Source organism: Saccopteryx leptura, chromosome 3 (assembly GCF_036850995.1).
Source record: "Saccopteryx leptura isolate mSacLep1 chromosome 3, mSacLep1_pri_phased_curated, whole genome shotgun sequence".
Classification (NCBI taxonomy): domain Eukaryota; kingdom Metazoa; phylum Chordata; class Mammalia; order Chiroptera; family Emballonuridae; genus Saccopteryx; species Saccopteryx leptura.
In genome coordinates, this window is record NC_089505.1 from 159,475,502 (window position 1) to 159,493,292 (window position 17,791).

The 17,791-nt window shown below is 37.6% G+C and overlaps 1 protein-coding gene across 1 annotated transcript; it reads left to right on the forward strand.

Annotated features, from left to right (window-relative positions):
- Positions 1–49: 49 nt before the first annotated feature.
- Positions 50–16,726, forward strand: RPF1 (ribosome production factor 1 homolog). The gene is made up of 9 exons (XM_066376669.1): positions 50–299; positions 1,709–1,765; positions 3,713–3,793; positions 11,475–11,570; positions 12,389–12,542; positions 14,891–14,973; positions 15,375–15,556; positions 15,740–15,866; positions 16,488–16,726. Exons 1-9 carry the CDS (start codon positions 84–86, stop codon positions 16,527–16,529), a joined length of 1,038 nt encoding a protein of 345 aa, XP_066232766.1. The 5' UTR covers positions 50–83; the 3' UTR covers positions 16,530–16,726.
- Positions 16,727–17,791: the final 1,065 nt, after the last annotated feature.

Sequence of the window (17,791 nt, forward strand, 5' to 3'; positions counted from 1 at the left end):
TTCCGCCCCCGGAAGTAAAAGCCGAAGAGGGTGAGAGGAAGGAGCTACTTCCGGTTCCGTACACTCGCTAGGGAGCCAACACCATGGAGAAGACCGGCGGCAGAAGAAAGAAAGGCCTGAAACGCAAGGGCGTCACCGAAGAACCTCAGGAGGCTGCAGTCGTTGAAGATGGGGCGACGGAAAGCGGAGTCCAACCCCCGAAAACGTCTGCCTTTCCTCCAGGCTTCAGCATTTCGGAGATTAAAAACAAACAGCGGCGACATTTAATGTTCACGCGGTGGAAACAGCAGCAGCGGAAGGTATGCGAGGGATGGAGGCGGCAGGGCGCATGTGCAGCATCCGCACGGGAGGTGGGGGCGTGGGTAGGGGTATTGCACATGCGTGGTCACCCCTGCTTGGGGTCCCGAGTTGCGGCGATCAACCCCAAGGGTTAGGCGTCGAAGGTTTTGATTCCCTTCTCCTGCCTTTTGCCTGAGCGTCTGGGATTCCCTTTCTTACCAGCTACTTGCTACTAGGGTCCTTGGCTGAGAATTTAAACAAGAGGTCCTTCTCTCCTGACTTAGGAGGCGAAAGTCTCCCTCTCCGCTTGGTCCCTTCTAGCTGTGGTTGGTTGGTTAATTCCTAGAATCTAATGCAGGCAGTACATAAATTCAAAGTGATGCTTCTCTGATTCTTGCAGCAACTCTCACGAAATTAGTACTGTCGTTCCTAGTAATTGTATTTGTTTATTTGGGGGGTTTTTTACAGCGTAATCCTCATACTGTTCTGGAAGGTAAACGACTATGGGGAGATGAAGCCCAAAGTCACAGTGCTCATTTGTGATTAAGTTGCAATTAGAAGCAAGCATTTGCTTATCAGTGTCAAAGTTCGCATACATAATACTGTTTTTATGTACCTGCTTCCTCTTACTAAACTTTTTGAGGCCCCTGGACTGAGTTTTCCTCCTTTTAAGTGCAAACGTCCTATTGGAGTACACAGAAGGAGTATCTAACCCATTCTGCTGTGCGAGTATGGGAGAAGGGTGTCCTAGAAGACTTCGTGAGACCTGATTAGGTTGAGGGTTAATGAACGCTGGGGTGGGGGTGGTGTTTTCTATTGTGTGTCAAGCATTCTGTTCAGAAATCTCCAGAAGAGACATATTCACGGGTCAAACAATCTTAACCCACCTTGCAAGTTCTTAATAATTTTACTGGTATATTTTGATTATAAAATATATGGATAGCTAGTGATGCTTTTATTGGAAGCAACCTGAACCATAAAATCTCACATTCCCATTTATTTTTAGTATTTTCCCAGGGAAACTACCTGCATAACCATGATTTTCTTTAGGATGCAACTTGTTAGGAATGTAGGAAGAACACAGCAAAAATTTGTTTAGCTATACATTATGCACTTTCACTTGAGATTTTACAGTAAAAGATAAAGTTAGTGGAATTTTAAATATTCAAAAATGGCCGATTTAGACTTTTTTTGGAGAAGCAACTAGATCTTTGTTGCAGAAGTCTTATTGATTGACCAGCTCATTTGTTTTACCTTAACTTAGGTATGAAAATCTATATCAGCATTTTAATTTTAATACATTTTGAAGATTACTCAGTGTAAATATTAGCAAATTGCTAAGTATAGCATTAATAATTTGTAGTTTCAGTATGTGTTTGTGATATAACTAATAATTTCTCAATATTGTTCTTTTTTTAAAATCCTTTAGGAAAAGTTGGCAGCTAAGAAAACACTTAAAAAAGAGAGAGAGGCTCTTGGTGATAAGGTAAACAAAATTTTTAGCCATCTTTCTATCTCATATTAAAGAGTGCTTCCTGATATTTTTGTTGAATGACTTTTAAAATTTATTATAATTCAGATCTATATAAAAAATGTAACAAACCCTGTTGTACACTTTTCAAGCTTAAGTAATAATGCATTAGTCAATAATGTTCAAAGCCTTTGTAGCTCCTGATTGCTTTTTTCCTCCAAAGATAACCAGTCATGAAATTGCTGTTTATTATTTCCAGGAACTTGATTATCTTTACAATGTATGTTTTTATTCCAAAAGAAACACAATGTTTTGCATGTTTTAAAAATTTCACATAAATGGTATGTATACTTTGACTTGCTTACTTTACTCAACTTCATATGTGTTTGAGAGGCAGAGACACATCTCGTTGACTTTGGGAATGGAGGAAGCTCTCAAAATTAGGCCTAGAGCCGGAGCTCGTGTAATTTGAAGCAAAGGCTCTTTGTCAGCAGGCAAGGATGAGGAGAGGCAGGACAGACTCTCTTCTGTTACAGGGTTGGGTGTGTAAGAATGAGAGCTGATAATAGGATATGAATCCGTGAAGAGTGAAAATGGGGAATGAAAGGAAGATAAGATTTGGATGGATTATGGCTAAGAAGAGAGCCGAGATAATGTATCAACAGAGCATTTGCCTATTTTTGTGGCATTGATCAGCAGTGAAATCTTTCTGTTGAGGATTTTTTTTAAAAGATTTTATTGATTGATTTTAAGGAGAGGAGAGAAAGGTGGTAGGGGAGGAGCAGGAAGCATCAGCTCTTAGTAGTTGCTTCCTGTATGTGAAGCAACTTGACCCAGCAGGCCCAGGGTTTCGAACTGGTGACCTCAGCATTCCAGGTTGATGCTTTATCCACTGCGCCACCTCAGGTCAGACCTGTTGAGGATTTTAAAAAGAACTAAATACTTCCACATTTTTGCACAGCTAAGTTATTTTCATTTAGTTTTATGACATTTATAGTTAGTTCTAGGTTATAATTTATACTTGCATTTAAAAATTTTTAAAAACATAACTCTTCCCCCTTCCATTTTTTAAAATGAGATACCAATTAAGAATAAGTGTTTTTGAAGAAGGGGAAAATACAGACTATAAATGAAACACTCTGCTTTTTCATGCATTCTCTTAAATAACATGGTTAGGTTAAATAACATGCAATTGGCAATATTAGACTATTTTGACATGCAAATTCTATCAAGCAATGTTAGTCTCTTTTTGGCTCTCAGTCAGTTACAGCAAATTAATATGCTGATCATTGTTCTGTTTTTTGTACTGAAAGATGACTTCCTAGAACTACTTCTTTCAAAAAATTATTTAAAACTTAAGATGTTTGATAGTGTAATAAAAAATAAAATGCTAAATAGTTTGCCAGTTCACATTTCATCTCTTCTAGTGTACATATATTTTGAATTCGTTTTAGTTAGTATATGCTTACAATTCTGTGCTTCTTCTCCTTAACCATTTTATTTACAGTTTTTGCTCTAAGCTGCATGTGCATGATTTATGATTCCAACAGTATCCCACTATGTTGAAGTGCCACAGTAGTCATTACCTTGTTTTTGGACATTTGCCCTATTTACTGTTTATTTCTATTAACAATAGTGATACTGCATCTTTCTTTGTATAAACTGTTCCCCCCTTTCATACCTTACCATAAATCCCCCAAACTAGTTCAGCAGATAGAAACAGATTCATAGCTTTTGCTATATATTTCTAAATAACTTTTTGAAAGTATTGGGGTAAAGCTACATGTATATGTACTTAAATTTTTTCCATTTTGTTTGATACTTTGATTCTTAATGGATAATTATTTTGATCTCAGTTTCTTCTCCTACGTTTGTCTGGTAAATTTGTTATTCTTCCCAACTGCAATGCAAAACTTTCTATGTAAAATGCTTCTGCAACTTTATCTGTTTTATTTTGTTTAGGCTCCACCAAAGCCTATACCCAAGACCATTGACAACCAGCGAGTGTATGATGAAACTACAGTAGACCCTAATGATGAAGAGGTAACGTTAGAAGTCTTAAATAAATTTGGATTCCACACTTGATAAATTATCTGTATGTTGATGCTTCATTTAAAGTACTGGCTGGTGAATTTGTATAATGGGTTGAATTTGTATAATGGACTGACTCAGCTATCATGTTGGTATTTTAAATTATTTGCTAGAGATTGTTTAATAAGTAAATTTGCCAGTAATGCTATAGAAAAAGGCAGTGATTTATTTTCTAAAAATGTTTTACATTTTATGCCTAGGAAAACTTTTTCTCATTTTATCTCTTGTATAGTATTTCCTTTTAATATATTATTTGAAAAGTATTTCTTTATACTGTAGAACCTGTTTGTAGTACCTGTTTAACATTTTGTACTTAAGGATAATAATTTTTTGTGTGTGTCCTCATAAAACTCTTGGTTTCAAAATAATCTACTTTTCACATTTCCCCTTTAAATAGTTTGAAACAGTACAGTTGGAGAATAAGGTTTTTAAAATGTTGTATTATTTTGTAAGTTTTTGCAGAGAACTTGTTTTTGTTATGTTGTTTGCTTTCAGATAATGTTTTTTGTCGCCGTTCTTTCACCTGTCTCCTGGTATAGTCATTCATTCATTCAGTCTTCCACCAAATGTTTACTGGTTGTGTACTGTGTATTGGAATTTGTTTTAGAGACTTGGGATCCATTAGTGCACAGAACACTCTCCTGCATACACACACAAAATTTCTGCCTACCCAGAGCTTACATTCTAGGAGGAGAATCAAACAAGGAACATAAAATAAATAATCATATGTTAGCCAGTGATAGGTTACTAGAGTTAACAAATAGGGTAAAGGATATTCAGGAATCCTTGGAGTAGAGTTTGCAGTTTTATATGTATAGGACTTCATATGTGTGTATACATTTTATTTATATTGACATAATTTCAGGCTTAACAGCAATATAGGAGTTCATATATATCCTTCACCCTGATTTTCTTTTTTTTTTTTTTTTTTTTTTCTTCTGAAGCTGGAAATGGGGAGAGACAGTCAGACAGACTCCCACATGCGCCCGACCGGGATCCACCCGGCACGCCCACCAGGGGCGACGCTCTGCCCACCAGGGGGCGATGCTCTGCCCCTCCAGGGCGTCGCTCTGCTGCGACCAGAGCCACTCTAGCACCTGGGGCAGAGGCCAAGGAGCCATCCCCAGCGCCCGGGCCATCTTTGCTCCAATGGAGCCTTGGCTGCAGGAGGGGAAGAGAGAGACAGAGAGGAAGTAGGGGGGAGGGGAGGAGAAGCAAATGGGCTCTTCTCCTATGTGCCCTGGCCGGGAATTGAACCCGGGTCCCCTGCACTCCAGGCCGACGCTCTACCGCTGAGCCAACCGGCCAGGGCCCACCCTGATTTTCTAAATTTTAAATTGTACCACCATACTGGTGCAGGACATGACACCAATGGAGGATAAGACACACAGACAACTTAACTGATAGAGGAAGGAGAATTTATTAGCAACCGGCGGAGCACATGGGGCTAGTAGCACCGAAGCGTGAACTCCTCAAAGTTATATTTCTTACATATTGTATACCCCTTATAGTGTCCTTGCAAGAGGCACATGATTCCTTTGTCTGAGGTCATGACTCAAAGTGGGGTGGGGGAGTTTCCATGGGGCAGCAAGGGGGAGGGGTTGCTGGACACCTGGTTCTGTTTATTTACAGATCTGTTTTTCTTGTGAGTGTTGTAAGAGTCTCCAGGAGATCAGTTAGAAATCTATAGGATGTTAGTAATCTTTAACTAGCTTAGTCAGTCATTCCTGTAGGCCCCTTCTCCTGCATTCATCTGGTTTCTCCCCTCTCACTCCCCTTTTTGAGATTCTAGAAATTACTCACATTCTTTTTTTTTTTTTTTCAGAGACAGAAAGTCAGAGAGAGGTATAGACAGGGACAGACAGGAACGGAGGGATAAGAAGCATCAATCATTAGTTTTTCATTGCGCATTGCAACACCTTAGTTGTTCATTGATTGCTTTCTCATATGTGCCTTGACCTCGGACCTTCAGCAGACCGAGTAACCCCTTGCTCGAGCCAGTGACCTTGGGTCCAAGCTGGTGAGCTTTTGCTCAAACCAGATGAGCCCGCACTCAAGCTGGCAACCTCAGGGTCTTGAACCTGGGTCCTCAGCATCCCAGTCCAGCACTCTATCCACTGTGCCACCGCCTGGTCAGGCGGATTCTCACATTCTTTGTCTAACTCCTCTGGGATTTCCTGATAGTAGTGGGTAAAGTATATATGGGCCGTAATTTGTTGCTGTACTGTGGCTTTTATCATGCTCTTTAAGCTGTTTGTTAACAGTGGCAGCAAACATGGACCCAACAGGCAGATTCCCAGGAGTAATAAAACTACTCCTATTAAAGTTTTAAACCCACTAAAGACTGAGAACCATCCCCCTAAAAGGCTATTGAGGTCCCATCCTTGCCAAACTTGCACAGGCACATGTGCCAATCTTGTCATCTTTTTAACAAGGTCCTCAACTGCCTGGCCCTGGTCATCTATCTGCAGGCAGTAATTGGTGAGATTGAATTTTCCATACACTCCTCCTTCTGCTGCTAATAGTCTAGCGCTAACCTGTTTTGGTAGATGGTGTTTCTCATCTGAGGTTGCTGATGTGCAAGGAGGGTTAGGGCTCTCCCAGTCTTATTGGTAATGATTTCTAAGACTGCCTGCAGTCGAATAATCTGGTTTAATGTGTAAATGGGGGTACGGTATCCCCAAGATCCATCCTTTACCCAAGTGGCAGGTCTGTAATATTGGATTATCCATTTTGGGGGCCACTCATCACCTTTCCAGTCTCCTATCTGGAGTTCTCTTTTCACCCATTGTAAGGGCTGTGGGTCTGGGTAACCACGTAGTTCTTCTATTTTCAGAGGCAAGAGGAAGAAAGATAGTTTTATTATACCAATTATACAGCTCTCTTCTGCATTCCTGGGAAGGTGGATATAGGTCCTGTTTCCGCAGATGCGGAAGGAGAATTTAGTAGTAGCCGGCAGAGCACATGGGACTAGTAGCACCAAAGCGTGAACTCCCCAAAGTTAAGACTTTTTACATCTTATATACCTTTTATAGTGTCCGTGCAAGAGGCACGTTGATTCCTTTGTCTGAGGTCCTATGTGCACCTCATGACTAAATGTGAGGCAGGGGAGTTTTGGCAGGGCAGCAAAGGGGAGGGGTTGCGGGACCCCTGGTTCTATTTATTTACAGATCCTGTTTCTCTTGTGAGTATTATTGTAAGTCTCCAGGAGATGAGTTAGAAATCTACAGGATGTGGATAATCTTTCACTGGCTGAGGCAGTCATTCCTGCCGGCCCTTCTGCATTCTTTGGGTTTCTCCCTCTCAGTACTTTGCTTTCATTTATATTCTTTCTGAAATGCTTACAAGTTAGTGGTAGACATGAAGTCTCTTCACTCCTATATACTTTTAGTATGTTTTACCTATAAACAAGTATATTTTTTAAATAAGCACAGTGTACAGTTATCAAAATCAGACAAGTAACATTGATATACAATATTATCTAATCTATACAGCTTATTCAGATGTCACCAGCTGTCCCAGTGATGTCATTTTTAGCAAAAGAAAAAGCCAAGCTCATGCAATTTCATACCACTATAATGATTCTTTAACCTTCATTAATTTGGAACAGTTCCTCAGACATTCTTTGCTTTTAATAACATTAACATTTCTGAAGAGTACAGACCAGATTTTCTTGTAGAATGTCACTGAAAATAAGTTGGAGGTTTGTTCATGGTTATATTCAGTTTATGTACTTTGACAGAAATACTACAGATGTGATGTTCTTAGCATAGCATTTTATGCCAGGTTTCTCCCATTTAAGCTACTATATTTCCCTTTGTTTTTTGGGGGGAGGACATATTTTGAGAATCTATAAATAAATGTTAATCTTCAAACTTTCACTTAAGATTTTTCAATTACAATTTTTTTCTAGTCTGGTAGATGCGAAATTTGTATCTATGTAGTTCTAATTTGTTTATCTTGTTATAAATGAGGTTTGAACATCTTTTCTTTTTAATCAATTATTTGTTCATGTCTCTTGCCCATTTTTCTGTTGGCTTGGGTTGCAATTTTATATACAGTGGTCACAGGAGGCTTCTTTGAGATGACCTTAGAATGGTATGAAGAATTAGCCATCTTTGGGTAAAAAAGTACTCCAGGATGGGCGACTCCCGGCTCAAGCCAGCCATCGCAGGGTTCAGACTGGTGATGAGTTTCAGACTGGTGATGTTGGTACTCTGAGTCAGTGCTCTATCCATTGTGCCACCGCCAGTCAGGCAGTTCTATACTTTCTTAGCCTTTCTTAATTGTTTATCTTCGTGATAAGATTCCCCACCACTATCCTCAAATCCCATTCCTCAGGAGTGTTCTCTTTCTGGATTTCTGATCCTTCATAAAAAATTTTAAATTGCATTAAGCAGATTGGTTTAGGAGATCTATAAATACTGCTTTATTAGGTCTTTAAATACTGAAATTGTATTTCAGTGAATTTCATAATTTTCTTCATAATAAGTTTTACACATAACTCTTGTTAGAGCTCTTTAATAGTGATCTTTTAACTAGTAGTTTTCTAAATTCATGTCTAATTGTAGGAATAGTGCTTTTATGTTTAGATATATCATTTCTTCAAATAAGTGTTCTTACTTTCAACCCATTAAGTTTCTTTTAATTTTTTTCTCTTTTATGCTGAATAGAACCTCCAGCATGTCCAATAAGTAGAAAAAGCATTAGTGGCATCCTGATTGTAAAAAGAATACTTCTTTCTATTCTAATGTATCATCATTAATATTTGTGTTAAGGATATCTTCTTATGAATTAATGAATGAAGTTGTTTTGTTGTGTTGCTGGGTTTTATCAAAAATGGATATAGAATGTTATCAGATGCTTCTGCAAATATTGAGGTTATGTACTTTTTCTGCCTATAATGAGATGAATATACATGTTTTTCCCTTTATTGCACTAGTGTAGTAAGTGAAATAGATTTTATAATATTAAACCTAAACATGTTTGCATTCTTCAGGTAAATCTAGCTTATTTATGGTGTTTTGTATTTTTTATACATTATTTTGTTTTTTAATCCTTTGCTTAGAAATGTACATCTATCTTCTTGAGTGATACTGCAATACTATCCTCTTTTCATTCCTATATTCCTATTATTTGTTTGGGCTTTGAACCAGAGATGTATCTATTTTTGTATCTCTTTTGTTGTTTTCAAATTACTTTTTTCCTTGAGCTTCCCTGTTGAATCTTGGTATACCATTTGTTTATTTCCTTCTATCCTCTGATTGTATTTTTATTTATTGGATTTTTTTATCCTGTTTTCTAATATTTCAACCAATTTGTGTCTTTGAATTTAAAGTATCAGACACACTTTGGTTGGATATTGCTTTTTTATTCACTCTGACAGGTAATACTTAATGTTAGTTATTGATGTAGATTTACATCTGCCAGTTAACTTTTTTTCACATCTTATATCTTTATTTTTTATTCTTCCTTCTTACTGCATCCTTTTTTATTAAACAAATATTTTTAGTATGCTATTTTTATTCTTCGTGGTCTTTTAAGCTGTGTGTGTGGGGGGGGGTTGTTTTAGGAAGCATAGCATGCACCATTATTACACTCTACTGCCACAAAATACTGCCACAATTCTGGTAAAATACAGCAAATTTGGCAACAGGATGGCTTTATTTCCTCCACTGTTTGTGCTGTGATCATATATACTATTTCTGTTTATGTTGTAAACTCTGTTGTGATTTGTGCTCAATACAGTTTTTTTTTAAGTAATTAAAAGTGTACACACACACTGTTATGTGTTTACCTTCATATTTACCATTTCTTCTTTCCTTACTCTGAGTTTAAGTCGTCTAGTTTGGAAGCAAGCATAACAGCTAATTATCTCCATTTTTATCTATCTGAAAATGTGCTTATTTTACCTTCACTTTTGAAAGATGGTTTTTTAGGATATAGAATTCTTGGTTGACATTTTTTCCCTTTCAGCACTTTGAACATATGCTATTATATTTTGACCTTTATTATTTCTGATGAGAAATCAGCCATTAATCATCAGTCCCCTCTACAGGATTTACTTTTCTCTTCAAAGTGTTCTCTGATTTAGCTTTTAGCAGTTTGACTCTGATGTGTTCTTTTCATCCTGTTTGGTGTTTGTTGAGCTTGGAGAGCCATGTTAGTGTTTCATCGTTTTTAGGGTGTTTTCAGCCATTATTCCTTCAAATATTTTTTATCTGCCCATTTCACTCCTCTTTTTGGTACTCTCTTTCTAACACTGTCCTTCAAGTTTCTCCTGCTTTGCTCCTTTTTCTGTGATTTGGTTTCTGTATTCTTCAGATTAGATATTAATCTTTTTTTTTTTTTTAGTTCATTGATTTTTCTGCCATCTCAGATCTGCTGTTAAATACATATATCTATTTAATTCCTTGAATATATTTATTATAGCTGCTTTGAAATATTTGCTAAATTCAATGTTGGGCCCACTCATCATTGATTTTTATTGACTGCCTTTTTTCTGATTATAGGTCATACTTTCCTGTTTCTTTGTATATCTCTGACGTTGGTTGAAAACTGGACTTTTTTTTTTTGCAGTAACTCTGGATTGTCTACTTCTCTTTCCCTTCCTCTTCCCCCTCTCTCTCTTCCATTTTCGCAGCCAGTGGCTCAGTTGGTCCAAGCGATTGCCCCAGTCAGGGGTTGTTGGGTAGATCCCAATCAGGGCCAATAAGGGAGTTTATCCATCTCCCATCTACTTTAAAAAAAAAAAAAGGTTATTAGTTTTTGTGTTGTTTTTTTAGTAACTTGTATAGAGTTAAAATGTGAAATCTGTCTACCTGACAGTTACAATATGTCTCTACCCAGTTTTGTTATTTTTAAATTGACTCTAGGGATTTCCCAATTGTATGGTCAGCCAATGATTTGAACAGAAGTTAAGATACCTAGAGCCACTATGACGTACATACATAGCTTCTGCCAACTAAACTGTGTCTGGGTTAAGGAATATTTCAAGGTTGCAGGAGTTCTCAAGTCTCCCTTGCCTATCATTGTATGCTGGATTCTCTGGTCTCTTCCGTGTGTAGTTTAGCCATCAGCCAGGAATCTGTGGAGAGACTATGTCAGCCTTTCTATGGCTCTTTCACATCCAGAGTTATTTAAATTCATAGCTTCTTTAAATTTCCACACCTATCCTGAAGTGGGCCTGTAATTTTGGACTGGCAAAGCTGAGGTTTTCACACACACACACACACACACACACATACATACACACTCCTGTCCTGAATTAAGCCCAGCCTTCTGGATTCAAGATTTTTGGTTTTTGCCTACCATCAGACCTCAAGTTGATAAGTTCCTGTTTTCACTGACCAAGTTGCCATAGGAAGGAATAGCTCTAGAATGTTCCTGATACTTTTGGCTATGGCTATAGCTATTTTCAAGAATAAACATTTCTGTTTGTGCACTGAAATTGTTTTTGACAATTGTTTTCCATTTTTTATACTTGTATTCTACAGAGAGGAAATCACCCAACTTCTTTATGCTGTCTTTTCTATCAGCTAGGTAGTCACTATCATAGAATCATTCGAGAACTATTTTTAAATTTTTGGTTCAGTAGAGTATTTGATATAAAATTCTCATTTTCTGTTCTTAGGTTGCTTATGATGAAGCTACAGATGAATTTGCTTCTTATTTCAACAGACAAACTTCTCCCAAGATCCTCATTACAACATCAGATAGACCTCATGGGGTAATAAAAATTGATAGTTTTTGAATCCCTAATATTCTTTTTATTTGTGTGTTTATTTTAGAGACAGAGAAACATTGATTTGTTGTTTCTTATTTATGCATTCATTGGTTGATTCTTGTTGATTCTTGTGTGTGCCCTGACCAGGTATTGAACCCACCAAGTTGGTATATCAGAATGATGTTCTAACCAACAAAGTTACCCAGCCAGGGTCCTAATTTTCTCTTATTACTTAGACTATTTAAAGGAATTCTATTCAGAAGATTTAATTGGTGGTTGCCTTAGATAATGCCTGTGAATGAGCTAAATAAAATGTAATATTGATGATGCAGTGCAGGTTCACTAAGCATGGTTCTTCAGGATAGTTTCTCAGCCTCAGCACTATAAACATTTTGGGCTGTATAATTTTTTGTTATGGGGTTGTCGTGCTCATTATAGGATGGCCAGCAGCATCCCTGGCCTCCATCCACTCGATAGCACCAGTACCAGCTACCCCACCCTATCATAATCACCAGAAATGTTTCCAGGCATTCCTAAAGATCCCCTTCTGGAACAGAATCCACCCCCACCCCCCATTGAGAACCACTGCTCTAAGATGATCAGCCTTTTTTAAAGGATGAAACGCGTAAGACTGGACTTTCAGGGATCATTTCAACGGTTTGTTAAAGGATGCAACACTGGTCATATTTCATTCTTTCCCTAACCTTGCTCTCTATTAATAACATTATTTTATAATATTCATTATACTTTTCCTGATAAATATATATCATGTAAGATTTTTCTTCTTTTCACTTGAGGATTTTTGTTATTTTGTTTTACAGAGAACAGTACGACTCTGTGAACAGCTCTCCACAGTTATACCAAACTCACATGTTTATTACAGAAGAGGACTGGCTTTGAAAAGAATTATTCCACAGTGTGTCTCAAGAGATTTCACAGATCTGATCGTTATTAATGAAGATCGCAAAACACCAAGTATCCTTTGTTTTTTAAGAACAGGCTCATATTTTGCATGGTTTGTGTTCAAGATTAGCAGTAACAAACATTTTTGTGCAGTATAGGTACTTAGGAATTAATATGTTTGGATCTTGTAGTTGGCTTCTGACACAAACTACATTTAGTAGGAATGTTCTAGAAAAGATTCAAGCCTTGATTTAGGTGCAAGAAATCACCCATTAACTCTGTTAACCCCCTTAAGATTTAATTAATTTTTCAGTGTGCAAATGATACAGAAATATCAAAATACTGTGAGTCAGCAAGTTGAACTTGTGGTGAATCTTTGAAAAGAGAATTCAAGCATTTACCGATAATCTGCTATGTGGTCAGCACTAGTATCTGTCAAGAACAGATCTTTCAAGAGCTAATGAATTAGATAATAAGAAAGGCATTTTCATGACTATAACCCAGGTAAGTGAGAGGTGCTATATAGTGAGTTGAGAACAGATTTAGAACTTAATTTTGAGCACATCAAGAGGTGTCATTTGAAGTGGGCCTTAATGTTTGAGCAAACTAGTGCAGGTATTTGAAAACATGAGTCAAGAAACAACAGAACATGCTAAGTTTTATGTGACGGTGTGTAAGAGATTGTATCAGTGCCTACCAGTTAGGAAACAGCATGGTGAGACAGTAAGGGGAGGCAGGTTAGAAAGAGTTTGGAGCCACATTATGAGGGCCACAACTGTTTTATTCTGTACATAAACCTATGAGAGTGCCTTGAAATTAATTATAGCTGTCAAGAAGCAAGATATCTTTTTTTTCACATAGCATCTGGAAAACTGGTACAGATGGTGACACAGCTAAGTCCTATAGCTTGTCACTTGGTTTTATAACCAAAGCCTAAGTCCAGACTTGATTTACAGTCTGTATTAGAAGATGTACTTGAAATAGTAAAGATGTCAGACCAACCAAGATACTGTTTTAATAATCTAGGTCAGTATTTTTCAATTGGCAGTCCACCAGAAATTCTGTGCTAGTCCATGAAAGAGTTAATTAACCACCCTGAAATTATATGGAAGATTAAAACACTGATCTAGGTGGGAAATCTCAAGGATATCAACTAAGACTAACAGTAAGGGAGAACAGATGTAGAAGTGAGGCACATAAAACAGTAATATTTGATGGGAGAGCAGGAATGAACAGTAGGAGTGTTGATCTCATTATAAAAAGGTGATGATGCCTGACCAGGCAGTGGCGCAGTGGATAGAGCGTCGGACTGGGATGCGGAAGGGCCCAGGTTCGAGACTCCAGAGTTGCCAGCTTGAGCGCAGGCTCATCTGGCTTGAGCAAAAAGCTCACTAGCATGGACCCAAGGTCATTGGCTCGAGCAAGGGGTTGCTCAGTCTGCTGAAGGCCCGCGGTCAAGGCACATATGAGAAAGCAATCAATGAACAACTACAGTGCCGCAACGAAAAACTGATGATTGATGCTTCTCGTCTCTCTCTGTTCCTGTCTGTCTGCCCCTATATATCCTTCTGACTCTCTCTGTTCCTGTAAAAAAAAAAGTGTTTTGTAAAACTAATGTACAAATATTTGAAAACTGTCTGATTCTGATCTTTTAAGGTTCAATATTTCAAAGAATCAAGTTGTGATATAAAGACTTGAGGAATGATGTATGGGTAATAATCTGTTTTGCTGATTCCAGGACTTTTAAAGTCCCTGTGCTGCTAACTCTACTGGGTAGGTAGGTGTCTGTTTCATTCTAGTTTAGAGATTTTAGCACTATTCTGTTCATGGCAGACAGATAGTAAATAGTTACTAATTAGTTGGTTTTAATTTGTGGTACAGTAATCCCAAAAATAAGAGCTTATCTCTTGAAAAACACTATAACCTTGATTTCAAGAAGAAAGCTTAGGAGTGTCTGGTCTTGTGGGATGATATTCAAAACATAACATATCCTAACCTTAAAAACATAAAAGTGTTATTTTTAGGGTTATAAGGCCTTTTAAATTTTATCTACAATGCAAGAAACTCTAGAATCCCTTCCTGTCTTAACCATTCCTGTTAGTGGACATTTACTAGATATTTCACTTACTTTTGTTGAATACTCAAACACCTTATTGAAAGTAATAATGAGCTATTATATTGTGAAAAGAGAAAAGGTAGGACAATAAGTTAATCCATTTTCCTGAAATATTTTGGTGGATGTATGCATCTTTGAGTTAGAGGTATGGTAAGAAAATTTCCATTAATCCAGAGGAATACATGGACGTTACCTATTCACCTTGCTACAGACTTTAGGAACTTTGGGGCATAGAGGACCAATTATTTAAACAGTTCAAGGTTTAAATTATTCGAGTTCACTATGTTCTTAGCTCTATGAACAGATGGATTAATTCTGAGTCACTTGCCAAATGGACCAACTGCTCACTTTAAAATGAGCAGTGTTCGTCTGCGTAAAGAAATTAAGGTAAGTTTTATGCATTCCTTGATTGGCATTGGTCTCATAGTGTATTTGCTGAAGTAGATGCTGTAATAGACCTGATTTTATTAATGGCATTTGCTCTTCTGATTAAAGCTATAGTTTTATCTGACTACTGACAGTTTTCTTGTGAGACGATCGTAATTGAGTTATAGCATGCAGGCAACAATAGCCTTCATTACTCTGAAATGTTACCTTCCTAGAACTTGAGTGCATTCACAGCGTATTAAAATACTTTTAGAACGTCTTCACAGGTTTGGTAAGCCATCTGTGCTTGTCATTAAGATAAATTTTTTAAACTTGTCATGTAAATTATAAAACTTAAAATTGCAATGATAAAGTTTTGCTAATTAACCTAATTCATTGTTATATTTTCATGATTTTTCTAGAGAAGAGGCAAGGACCCCACAGAACACATACCTGAAATAATTCTTAATAATTTTACAACACGGCTGGGTCATTCTGTTGGACGGATGTTGGCATCTCTCTTTCCCCATAATCCTCAGTTTATTGGAAGGCAGGTTGCCACGTTCCACAATCAACGTGATTATATCTTCTTCAGGTTTCACAGGTGAGGAAGATACCTTAAGTCCTTGGACTTGAATTATGAAATACACTTTCAATATAAACTTGTTTTCTAAGGTATTATAACAGGTATTATAGATGACAAGTTATCTCTTGACCCTGTCATAACATTAAATAAGTTGGGTTTATGCAGACTTAATTTCCTCAACTGTTTTCTTTTCCTTTGAAGATACATATTCAAGAGTGAAAAGAAAGTGGGAATTCAAGAACTTGGACCACGCTTTACTTTAAAATTAAGATCTCTTCAGAAAGGAACCTTTGATTCTAAATATGGAGAATATGAATGGGTTCATAAGGTATGTGCTTAATTCTTGAAAAACCATTTAGATGATTTTAAGTATGGAATGAGAAGGGAACTATGTACTTTTTAAGTTTTGGGTTTTTATACCTTAAGTTACGCTTATGAATCTCTTCCCTCGTGAGCTAGAAAGACCCATTCTCTAATGTGGTATTTGGGTTTGGTGTAATCCTGGTTCCTAAAGGTCATTGGTTTTCAGAGTAAGACCAGAAGCATCACTAGAAACTTAAGAAGGGCAAGTGCTGGGCCACAGACCTGCTGAAATGGATCTAGCATTGTTTATAAGCCTTGTTACCCTAATTCTGGTGCATGCTTGAGAACTATTGCTATACAGGTTTTGTAGATGTTTGGAAAGTAGTGTAATAACCCATACGTGAAAACTTCATTTTAAACGTTTTTTCTATCTAGAAAGCAGTATTTCACTTAAGTGTGATATATTTACTTTAAAATGGTATATATTTTACACATTCATTCATTGGAACTCTTTAACTTCCAACACCTTATATTAGACTGAAAGCCTGATACTTCAGAGAGGTGTTTTTTTTTTCCACCATGATTTTCAGTTTTTAAGCAGTGTTACCGATTATTTATTATAAACTTTTTACCCCCTAACTTTCAGCCCCGAGAAATGGATACAAGTAGAAGAAAATTCCATTTATAAAGTACTGACGGAATAATACTGAACCCTACTGAACAAGCCTATCTTGAATTTGTAACAGAAGAATTCCAAATGGCATTTATTGACTTCACGTATCTTCCTTCATGTCTGGACAAATTACCAGGTGCCACGAATTAAGAACTACCACTTGCTGTTTCTGTAAGATATACAAATAAAAGTCATTTTGGGTAAGAATTTAAGTTGTAATTTAGATTTTCTGAAATTTAATTTTTATTTCTGGTAGCTAAATAATTTCTCATATGCACTTCCATGGAACATGTGGGCTAGAGACAACTACAGTGCTTGGTAGATGAGTATGTCCAACCAACTGGTTTTCTACCAGACTAATCTTGGGTCTGGCACATAGTTTTTAATTGTTTTCTGAATGACTGAGGCCAGGTGTTTGGGATGTTTTAACATTTCCTTAAGTCTTTCAGAAGCACTTTTTTTTGTGCGCCAGAGACAGAAGGACAGATACAGACAGGGAGAGATGAGAAGCATCAGTTCTTCGTTGCGGCTCCTTAGTTGTTCATAGATTACTTTGTCATATGTGCCTTGACGGGGGGTGGGGAGCTATAGCCGAGTGAGCGACCTTGGGCTCAAATCAGTGACCATGGGGTCATGTCTATGATCCCACACTCAAGCTGGTGAGCTCTTGCTCAAGCCAGCGACCTTGGGGTTTCAACTGGGTTCTCTGCAACCCAGTCCAGCACTTTATCCATTGCACCACAACCTGGTCAGGTCAGAAGGGTAAATTTTTTAAGCAGAATGGCTTATCAAGGACTTAAAGCAAAGTTGCAAATCACTGAACTCAATCTTTGGTTCCTTTTTTCTTGCTACATTGTACCTCACTGCACTGTATTGTAGTACTCCATTGAGGAATTCTCTCAAGCTCAGCGTTTATATGTTTCTAACAGAATTCTTACACTGTCTTTTTTTCTACTATCCTTATTAGGAGAGCCACCGTTAAGAAGTAAATAACTCCAATGTAATGCTAATAACCCCTATACAAAGGAATTTATTACAAAAACAAAGTTAAACCTCCTGACAAGGTGGTAGTGCAGTGGATAGAGCATCAGCCTGGGATGCAGAGGACCCAGGTTCGAAACCCAAGGTTGCCAGCTTGAGCGCAGGCTTATCTCACTTGAGCGCAGACTCATCTCACTTGAGTGCGGGGTAGCAGACTTGAGCATGGGATCATAGACATGACCCCATGGTCGCTGGCTTGAGTGAGAGGCCGCTTGCTCTGCTGTAGCCCCCTGGTC

Bases quoted from the DNA above. Each gene is read 5' to 3' on its own strand.
- RPF1 (XM_066376669.1), top strand. From the start codon at position 84: ATGGAGAAGACCGGCGGCAGAAGAAAGAAAGGCCTGAAACGCAAGGGC. The intron at 300-1,708 runs GTATGCGAGGGA...AAAATCCTTTAG, and splicing joins GGAAACAGCAGCAGCGGAAG to GAAAAGTTGGCAGCTAAGAA. The intron at 1,766-3,712 runs GTAAACAAAATT...TATTTTGTTTAG, and splicing joins GAGAGGCTCTTGGTGATAAG to GCTCCACCAAAGCCTATACC.